This window comes from Nelumbo nucifera, chromosome 6, assembly GCF_055504915.1.
Source record: "Nelumbo nucifera cultivar China Antique chromosome 6, China Antique-T2T, whole genome shotgun sequence".
NCBI classification, from domain to species: domain Eukaryota; kingdom Viridiplantae; phylum Streptophyta; class Magnoliopsida; order Proteales; family Nelumbonaceae; genus Nelumbo; species Nelumbo nucifera.
Genome location: NC_142654.1, coordinates 40,488,576 through 40,499,770, shown reverse-complemented (window position 1 = coordinate 40,499,770; position 11,195 = coordinate 40,488,576). Strand labels below are relative to the sequence as shown.

Below are 11,195 nucleotides of genomic sequence, written 5' to 3'. Positions count from 1 at the left end.
GTGTTGATGCATGTCTATATGGCTTCTTTGCTCGGTTGCCACAAACAATGCCAATCTATTGCAATTCAAATTCTGACAATAATATAAAGAGGAACAAAATGGATGAACCAAGGTGAACAAACGAACCAAACTACTACTAAAGACCAAAAAAAAATAGAATCCCAAGGTATTCCCCCATAGTGAGCTCTCTGATATTTTAATTATTAGGTAAGCAATGATGGGTCATCGGACCGAGTAGAGGAGATTGTTCATTGAAATAAGCAAGAAGGCAAAAGAGAATTGTATATTCCGTACCTTAAGCAATGGGTCATCGGACCGAGTCGAGGATGTTGTGCCTATTTTCATGTTCACGAAGAGTCTTAGGCGGTGTTGGGCACCGCGTTCATCTCGTCCACGGGATGAACACCTGTTCGGCTGGCTGTGAATGGGCCGGTCCATGCTATATCGTGGCCTGATCTCATTCACACCCCAATTTAGCTGCAATGGGAAAAATTCATGGATAGGACCCGTTCACAGTCTATTTTTGGTCCCCTGCTTCACACTCTACCTGAAAGGCTGAAACCCTATATTGTCTGTTTCACATTTTACCGTTGGAGGTCTCCGCCGCCCACCCGTTGAAGCTCTCCACCACTGCAACGCCAACATAAACATTGTGCTTGTGAAATTACCTTCTCTAAAACATTGTGCTTGTGAAATTTGTTTTATCAATTGTTTAAATATTATTTTTTTAATATTTTTGTCAGTAAAAAATTAATTATTTTACTTATTTTTTAATTTTGATAAATTTTAAATATTTTTATCAACAAAATAATACTTGTAAATATTTAAAATATATTTTTTTATTTTTTAATTATTTTACTATTGGTTTTAAAAAAAATAATATTTATTGGTTAATATTAATTCATTGATGCATTTTTTGATATATTTATCATATAAAATGCAAAAATTAGATATTTATGATTAACTGTGTAGATCATTCATAAAACGTATATGAGATACATGCAATCGAAAAGTGTGATGTGGTGTGGATTGGTCCCTACCATAGGGCCACACCCACCAATTTCTCATCCACACTACAGAACGCCCCCTTAGTCCTACAAGGAGACAATCTTTAAGATTGGCCTAAAATTCTCGATATCTCATCCTGATCTTGTCCCACTACACACGAGCGAGTGTTCCAACAAGAATTCGATACGCGGAACGTGTATAAATCATTTGTCCTATTTCTTTTCATATTAGCCGATATGAGCCCGTATCGGGCTATTTCGGATCTGTATCGACTAATAGCAAGATTTGATCCTTGGTCGAAGTTTGTTAGTGTAAAAACTTCAAATTTTAGCTAAAGCAAGATTTAAACCTTGGTCACTTGGATTTAATAACCACAAGTTCACCAATGAGCCACACATATTTGTTTGCTTGATTATATGTATTTTTTATTTTAAGTAAAAGTGAACATTTTCACTTTTCTTAGTAAGTGACAAATTTTTATTAATAAATGTTAAAATTAATTAGTAAAATTTATATACTTATAAATATTAAGATTAATTATATTGATTTTTAAAAATTAACATTCACATTTTTTTTGTTTTTTTTTACATTTTAATTATTCCATCATTTTTCAACGATTACTAATTGTGTCACCATATGTCACACTTTATATAAACCATTAAATTATGATTTTTTACATTTAAATTACTTATTTACAATCATATAAAATATGTAAATATAGTAATATATTTTTTAAAATTTATTTAAATTTTTTACCATATATATGCATATCTTGATTTTTCATCTGTATCCGTACGTAACCAAAGCGTATCTCGATGTCTCTTAAGATTGTCTTTCAGATACACCTTGCATTTCCGATACTTTGAACCTTGAATATATAAACAATATATATGTATATATCAGTCATTTTCGATTCTACAAGCCAAACTGGCCACTAAACTTACAAGTTACAATGGATATCAATGCCTAACAATTCTTTCCCCATGATATATATATGTACACTCTTCTAGATCATAACTGGCTTGGCCTCCTTTTACCAGCATCCGTTCTCATTCTCTTTACAGGCTTCGCCCAACCCACAGTACCATCATCACCATTAGTTTGTTGAGTGGGCTGGTGGCCCCATCCATGCTGATGAGCGAACTGTTGACTCAATTTCAAATCCTTCTGAACAGGGGCCGTACTTGAACCCGGGCCTGCACCTGCACCTGGACCTGAACCCCTAACATTGCAACCTACACCAGGAGAGGCAGGTCCAGTCCTTGGCTTCACCACAGACTTGTCCCTATCTTTCCTTTTCTTCTTGCAGATTACCAGATCTCCTGGATGGGCTAGCAAGGATGCCTCGTCTCCTTGTCCCCTCTCCAGTCTGCTACTGCTTGCATGTCTTGAATCTTTCGGTAACTTGGACACATGGCCTCGACTCCTTGTGTCTTCATCAGCAGAAGTGGGGCCACGCAGCTTTGATGAAGGATTAGGTTCAGGGTCCACATTGTTGATCAGCTTGACACGCTTATTTTGGCTGTTTGTAGCCTGTTTTGGAGATGGGGCAGAGGTAGCTCCTGGACCAGAAAACGAGATCGCATTTCTTGCCTCCTGTAGATCCGCATCAGGAAATGCAATCTTCATTATGTCAAAGAAAAGATCTTGTACTTTTCTTGCTTCAGATCGTACCTGCATGTTGAAAGTATAAGGTTGTTAGAATCCTGTATTATGGATTCAACAAGTTACAATATGAAAAGAATATCCTGTAATTTTTTATCACTAACCAATGTAATCATAATTACAAAAATTTGTATTTTCCCCATGAGATCAAGAAGGCCTGGACAACACTTTGTTGCATCTATATGAAATGCAGGCAAACTCAGAAGAAAAATACTAGATTGCTGAGAGGCTTAATATAAGGCTGCAAATGGATTGAATAGAATAAACCTAGATCCAAATTCGATTCATTAATATTCAAATGCAAACCAAATCTTATCCATTGGATTAAGATTGAACTCAGATCAGATTAGGAATATTGAATACCATTAATAAATTAAATAAAAAAAATAATCAAGATATTATGTTTGTTAAGTAAATAAAGTAAAAACTAATTTGATTTTGTATATCATGAATGAAATGACTTGAAAATAACCTTTATGAAACTCACGACTTTAGTAAACATACAACTCCTTACCAATTTTACTAATAGATATATTGATTTTATGAAGATATAAGCATAAATACAAATGATAAAATACTGTTGGATTGGTTAGGATCATATCAGATCAGGTTGGAATGGATCTATATATAATCCAACTATGAACAAATTGAATTTGGAGAAATGAAAACCATTTGCAGCCCCAGTTAAATGGCCTCATTCAATGAGCACAGCACCATCTAAACAATTCAGCATTATGTAGAAGGTGAAGCCAATGTCAGAAGTCAACATAAATGTAGAGAAAGGAGAGAGGTGGGGGTGGAGGTGGGGCTAGCATTTGTACCTCGTATGAAAAGCCAAAGTATTGCATTGCATTTTTCAACATGAACTGCACATCTGTGACAAATTCCATCACCCCATTGTATTCTAATCTGTCCACACGCTGATCAATCCTCCGCAGATCTAAGAGATTTCCCCCTGGCATGCCACTCATATAACTGGAGTTGGCACTTCTTTTCCACAAGTCCGCCAGTAAAGGTACAATTTGGTGGCCATCTTTATCAATTCTTCTCTGAAGCTTGCTGATTACATTCTTGTACTGCAAATAGAAATGGTTGCATTTTAGGTATATGCACAGTTACAAATAAATGTCATTGCATTATGTACTAGAAGAACATGGCTATGCATGTTATCACAACCAGGCTAAACCAATAACTATCTATCAGTTCTCTCCTCATTAGGTCCATGGTCACCCTTTCACCAGTTTAGTTTGCATACTGACCAATACTTGAAGCTCAAAATGGTTAGGATACTAATTGACACCCGAATACCTGAACATAGGTACTGTGTCATATACTCCATTTTGGTGTGAATTTCATGTCTCACTTCTTAGCTAATCATGTCCCTTGTCATATCTTGGTATTACAGATGCCAACCAAAAGAAAGAGACGGATACCAACTGGGAGAATTGGAACCGAGGCAAAGGATGGAAGGTTTGGGTTGAGAAGTGCCACCTAGGTTATGTACTTGAATATATTAAGTCCCATGGCAGGTAAATGCCATCTTAGAGATATTTCAACCTAAAAGAAATAAAACATTGAAAATATACTACATGCTTGAACCACCCTCATCAATCATGAATCATTGAATATAGATATTTTGCTCAACCAAATTGCATCCTTACATTAAACGTCCACCTACCCTTTAGTTGGAATAAGATTGTCACAAAAATATTACAGGATTCCTTCTCCAGTCACTGTTTAATCTAGACCTACAATAGAAACATAAGGGAAGATTAAAATGTGCATACCTTTCTTTGCATTATGTCAGACATCTTTGAGCTAAAGAAAGCAGCCCCACTTGTGTTAGATGCTTTACCATCCCAATTTTCTCTTGAATGTACTGTAGATTTTGGCATAACATGCAACTTTGAAGAATCTGTCATTCTTCTTGATGAGAAATTCCGCTTACTTTTCATGATTGAATCACCAAGATCCTGCCTGAAAGAAACAGGCTCACCATATTGTTCAAGTTCAGGATCAGTTTTCATCTGTGCTTCATAGTCATGGTCCACTTGAAGCACCATCTGAGATGAACTTCCACGCTGGGAGAATGGCTTTTCATTGCTAGACTTTTCTTCATGCCTCTCTAAAGCATGTCTAGGGCGAAGACGAATGCTGCGCTTCCTTCTTATTTTAGGTTGCAGAACCTGTTCATCTTCTCCATCATCACGGTCATGAATCCAGCTTCCAGATTGTTGGACATCCATTAGAGAATCACCTGAAACAGCAATCTCTCCTTCCTCAAGTTCATCTGGCTGGAAAACATTTAAAAGAGGTCAATAAGCATAGTAAACAAATTGATTCTACTATGAAATGTCAATGATGACGGTGTACTATGAAAAAGAACATACCGGCCTTTTTGAAAGAGAACCAGGCCTAGCATCCAATGCCGAAAGAGATCCAAACTTCTGGGAAGATATGGAAGGAGAAATAGTCTTTGCTGATTTTCGACTGTCTGAGGATGATCCTGAAGAACCAACTTTTTCCAACATATCATTATTTCTGTTGCCTTCGGATGCTGCTCGAGGATAGTCATATTTCCCATCACTAACCAGACCATCTTCTTCTGACTGATCTTTGTTGCATGGAGGCACATCAACAGCACCACTAAATTCTTCCTCTTCAAATTCTCCAATTTCTCCTTCCTCCTCAAGCAAAGAATATCCATTCTGCTCTTCTGAACTTGCTTCAGAATACTCGCCATTTTCATCATCCAACTCTCTGTAAATAGGGAACTTTTTACCATTTGACGAACCTTTTGGCCGTCCCCTTCTCCTCTCTACTTTAATGGGAGATAAATCTGAAACCCTTTCACTGGAATCCATGCCAATACTATCCACTAAAGTGTTCTTTGAGACCTTCTTGGATAAAGTAGCAACAGTAGCATCTACCTCTTTAGAGCTGGCCCGAAGCCACTTTGGTACCTGGTCATACCTTGTCATCTCTTCAGTCCAACCCAATTCTTCATCCATATGATCAAATAGTTCAGCTTCTTCTTCGCTACGAGCAATCATGCGATTCACCTCCTGCAGAGATGGAACATCATGAACAGTTTCCTGATACCTTTCTTCATCATGCAATAGTGTCTCCAAAGTCAAGCGCCTCTCTTCATGTGTGGTTCTTTGATCAAATCGACCTGCATTTATAACCTCATCTGCCATGTCAATCTTATATTGTTGAATATTGTTGCGAATAAGGCTTTCAATGGATCCCATATATCTATCTTTTCCTGCAAGGTCATCCTCTAAGTCAACTGTACCCCCACTCCTCAATTCATCCTCTTTCTGATGGCTAGAGATTTTGTCAACAACTGCTTCCATATAGATAACCCTGACCTCTCTCTTTTGTCCAATACGGTGAGCCCTAGCCACTGCTTGTTCTTCATTTTTAGGATTTGGGTCAGGGTCATAAATGACAACTGTATCAGCAGACTGAAGATTTAAACCCCGTCCAGCAGCACGAATACTCAGTAAGAAGATAAAACAATCAGAACCGGGGCTATTGAAGTCTACAATAGCTGATTCACGGTCTTCTAAGCTAGTTGTCCCATCAATCCTTCTATAGACAAGCCGCCGCCACTGCAAGTACTCCTCCAATATATCAAGGAGTTTCGTCATAGTACTAAATAACAGTACCCGATGCCCTGTTCTGTGAAGTTTTATCAGAATCCTATCCAAGATCCAAAGTTTCCCACAAGATTTTACAATGAAGCCCTTGGATAAATCACTGAAATAAGGATAATTAAGCAAAGGATGATTGCAAGCTTTGCGGAGTTCCATGCATCTATTGTTAAGAGTCTTGTATATTTTAGCCTGATAATGCGGATTCTTTTGAACTCTCCGCTTTTCTTCCTCGGGATCAACCCTAAGGGTACCAGTGAATTTAATCCAATCATATATGGCACCTTGAATAGCTGACATCCTACACCTCAAAACAATGGAAACCTGCAATAAAAAATCAATTCTAGTTACCAATCATACTTAAGCAAGCTACTCCAAAATATTTTGCCATGGTCTCTGCAGATTATTGAAACAATGCACAAGCATTCAACCACCTAAGAATGTTAAAATATTACCTTGCGTGGGAGTGACCCTTCTACATCTTCAACACGGCGTCTGAGCATAAAAGGCTCCAGGATTTGATGTAGTCTGTGGATAATGATGACCTTTTTTTCAGTCTCAAGCCAGTCATCCTCAGAATTTTGTGGAGGACCATCTTTTTGGAAAGGTTTTGAAAACCAATCATGAAATGCTTTGCGATTATCAAAGACCTCCGGAAGGAGTAGATTTAAAAGTGACCAAAGTTCTTTCAGATCATTCTGCAGAAGAGGGAAGGAAACCCCATATTCAATGAAATCACATAAATAGCAAGCAAATAACATTTCAAACACATCCTAATCAGATTAAGAAAAACCAACTTGAGCGAAAGAACAAAGGAGCAACAATCATCAGAATTTTATGCTTAAGAAACCAGCATTTTATATATATTCACTTTCTGTATCTGGCCGTCATCCTTCTGACTTGATGTAGGACCATCAAAAAAGTTAGGATTGCTGTATAATAGGACTAAGGTTAGGCATTCTCCCAAGCAGATTCATGCTGGTTTGATATGGTCACTCATTTAAGGAAGAAGCAGAGTTTTCAGGCTCAGAGAAAGTGTGGATTGGATTGGATTTTAAGATACTTGGTAGGGCTCTAGAGATCACATCTGTCTAAGAGGGAAAAATATCAGCCTCCATGGAAATTGACGGAACTTTGGTAATAGAAACTATCATGTACCTTTTTTTATTGATCACTATTCACGATGCACATGGATCTACTTGTTAAAAGGGTGTGATGAAATTCCACAGATAACCATGATATTTTATAAAATGATTGAAACTCAATTTCACAAGAAGATTAAGCAGTTTTGCTCAGATAATGCTGCTGAGTATTTTGGAAGCTCCTTAAATCTGTTCACAGAGGATGTAGGTATCTTGCATCAATCATCTTGTTCTATACCCCTTAACAAAACAGGGTTGTTGAGCGCAACAATAGACACTTATTAGAGACAGCTCGAGCCCTACTATTTCGGCACAAGGTTCCTAAGAAGTACTGGTCTCAAGCAGTCCTAACATTCAAGATTTTCCTCTTCCTCCGAGAGTCTTTGGTTGTGTTTGCTTCATCCATGTCAAGGATCCTAAAAAAACAAAGTTAGGCCCTAGGGCCATATGGGGGGTGTCTTCGTAGGATACTCTCCCACACAAAAGGGTTATAAGTGTTATGATCCAATTACCAAGAAAAAGTATGTCGCCAAGGATGTGGTATTTTTCGAGTCTCAACCTTTTTTCAGTCCTCTAAGAGTCCTCTTCAGGGGGAGACTAGTAGGATGGAAGAGGATCCTTCCTCTCTTTCCTTTTTTGTGCCACTTTCAGCTTCGGGTCTTCCATCTTCTCATCTTGATCCTCCTAGTTCTAGCTGTCCAAGTGAATCTAGTGAGACTCCTACTGAACCTGTTATTACTCCCAGTGTTTTAAAAGCGCAAGGTGCAAAAAAGGCACAGAGGTCAATTTGTGCCTAAGGTGCAAGGCACAAGGCAAGTCGTGCGCCTTTTTGAAGCAAGGCACAAAAATACAAAAAAAATGCTAAAAAAATAAAAATGTCAGAAAATTCAAAAAATATACCAAAAAATTCAAAAAAAAAACAAAAATATTAAACATAATATTAATAAAAAATATAAACGTAATTTTAAAATAAATGTTTTAAAACCCTATTATCTAAAACTAAAATGCATAAGCATAAGATGTAAAGCATATTCAAATATTGATCAAAAAAATGAGAATTTAAAAATAAAATCAAACATATAAAACATTTTCAAGCACGTAAAACCTCTAATCTCTTTTTTCACTCAATTGCATTACTGATTTCTTAATCTACGAGTCACCTTTGTGCCATGCCCCTTGAGGCAAGCCCAAACAAGTCCATGTTAGGTGTTAAATTCTTAGTTCTCGCACAAAAAATAATGAATTTATAATTTTAATTGCTTTTTAAAAAAATATTTAATTAGGATGAATGAATGAACAACATTAGCAAATAGGGGGTCCAGACGTGCACCTTTTGTAAGGGCTGCGCAGAGGACCTAGGCAAGGCACATACCCTAAAATGCGCCTCGCCTATGCGCATAGGCACGCTTGAGGCGCACCTTTTAAATCACTGATTACTCCAAATGTTGAAGATGGGACTGATGACATTAATAAACAACAAAGAGATATGGAAATCGTTTACAAGAAAAGGAAGAGATATCCTCCAACTTGTGGCAACAACCAATTGGACTCGAATCAATCTATCTCAGTAGATCCTAGTAAAAACCCTATCACAAATGCTATCACTCCTACTTCTAACTTGGATCTTTCCATTGCTCTTTATAAGCTTGTCCGTTCTTGTACTACTCAACATCACATTTCTAAATATGTTTCTTATTTGCGTTTATCTCCTCATTACTACTTTTTGCCTGCTCTTTCTTCTACCCATGTTCCCACCAAGTACTCAACAGGTTGTGTCCGATCCAAAATGGAGAGAGGCAATGAATGAGGAAATGAAAGTGCCAAGACTTGGGAACTAGTGGATTGACCAGAAGGGAAGAGCACTACAGGGTGTAACTGGATGTTCACTGTGAAGCATAAGGAAGATGGTTCAATTGAAAGATACAAGGCTAGGTTGATGGCAAAAGGGTTTACTCAAAAGGAGGAAATTTACCAATTACTACAAGCAGACCTTTGCTCCAAATGTGAAGCTTAATAAAATTCAGGTTCTATTGTCATTTGCTGCAAATTTCTCTTGGGAGCTACATCAGTTGGATGTGAAGAATGATTTCTTGAATGGGGATCTACATGGGAGGTATTTATAAATTTTCAACCTGGCTATGACTTTCAAGGGAAGGTATGTAAGCTAATGAAAGTTGTTGGAACCCAAACACTCCCTCCGAACCCAACTATGGGAGTAGAGCAGACCACCACCAATCAGCATTTCACTAGAAGACAGAAAGGGTAGTGTGACACGCTGTCACGGGGCTAGTCGTTGGGGCCCCGTGCGGCACTCGAATGCGATGAGTAAGCCTAAGCAACAAGCAACAACACAAGAAAAGGCAACAAAGATGGCACACAAATTAGACAAAAGGCAACTTGTATTGCATTAATGGATGGCAAGCATAAGCACACAGTTCAGTGTCGAGGGAATCTCATGCTTAACCTTTACATACTCTTGATTCACTCGACTACCTACCTCCCCTCAAAGAGTATGTTAAGCTTTTGGGGGAGTGACATAAAGATACATCAAAAGGATGAAAAATCATAATGGGTAATTACAAGAATGCCATTGGCAGTCCCCCATACAAAAATACATGCATAGCCCACCCATGGCACACACTTGGACACTGGAGTGGTGGCTATAGGCACGATGGATGGCAGTTGATGGCGCAGTGAAGAGAACACTTGTGACAGTCTCCCCCACTCAATTCAGTCTTCGTCCTCGAAGACTAGCTTCTGCTCGAGGCTCAAATCTGTTGTTGATGAAGGAGGGTTCTTCAGCTGCTCCACAAAGTTTATCTCTTCCAAGGCCCGGGCATGATGATGGGTGGAAGTCTTTAGGGTGTTCTGGATGGTAGGAAAATCTATGGCTAGACCCTACGTTAAGTCCTTGCAAGGCTGCTTCAAGGTAGGATTTTGGTTGTTCAGCTTTGGTGTTAGGAAGGGTTGTGGCCAGAGCTAGGTCAAAATGAAAGTTTGGATTTTTCGGGTATTGTTCCCCCTGATGATTTTTTTCCCAAGGGTTGTTCCTCACGAGGCTCCTATGAGGGTTGGCTTGATCATTGTAGCTGGAGACGGCCTTGGGTCATACAGGAGTCTTTTGTGTTGTCGGCTCGTGGTGCTGACGTTGGTGCCGTTGTTGATGCCGATGTTGGCGTTGGTGCTGCTGCTGCTGCTAACATTGGTACTGGCACTGGTGCTGATGTTGGAACGGCTTTGGGGGAAACTTCTTCCTAGTGATGACTTGCCAACCCGTCCCAGTGCTGATGTGAGATGATTGAGACGAGGTCTTCCTTGTAGGCACGGCGCTAGCTGCATGGGTATCTGCTTCCTGATAGTATTGCAGGGCCGAAAGTTGCTCCCCATGTACCTTCAAGGCTGTTGTCACTGGAATCATGCAAGGAGAACACTCATCCAAGATGAGCAAACTGTCTATGTGTGGCATGACAGCTGCTTCTGCCTGTGCGAGAAACTCCATTCCCAAGACAACTTGAAAATCATCCAAAGGTACTACAAATAGATTGATGGGTCTTTTCCATGACCCAACTTGGAGATCTACCCCACGAGCCATGCCTTCTACTGCCTTGGCCCCTGAGTTGACAGCCTTGATCCACCCTGTCAGTTTGGTGGTGGTCAAGCCGAGTCGCTTTGCCTCCGCAAGCGAGATGAAGTTATGGGTGGCCCCAGTGTCCACCAAGGC

General features: G+C 39.0%; 1 protein-coding gene across 2 annotated transcripts in view; it reads right to left on the bottom strand.

The window, feature by feature from the left end:
- Positions 1 to 1,859: 1,859 nt before the first annotated feature.
- LOC104610636 (chromatin remodeling ATPase BRAHMA-like) overlaps positions 1,860 to 11,195 on the bottom strand; it is a 36,039-nt gene continuing 26,703 nt past the window's right edge. For both annotated transcript variants that reach the window (XM_010277352.3, XM_010277353.3), the window contains 5 exons: positions 6,788 to 7,030; positions 5,064 to 6,656; positions 4,461 to 4,967; positions 3,495 to 3,749; positions 1,860 to 2,682 (listed from right to left, as the gene is read on the bottom strand). In XM_010277352.3, the coding sequence (XP_010275654.1) occupies positions 2,020 to 2,682; positions 3,495 to 3,749; positions 4,461 to 4,967; positions 5,064 to 6,656; positions 6,788 to 7,030 (3,261 nt within the window). In that variant the 3' untranslated portion in view covers positions 1,860 to 2,019. The remainder of the gene's footprint in view (positions 2,683 to 3,494; positions 3,750 to 4,460; positions 4,968 to 5,063; positions 6,657 to 6,787; positions 7,031 to 11,195) is intronic.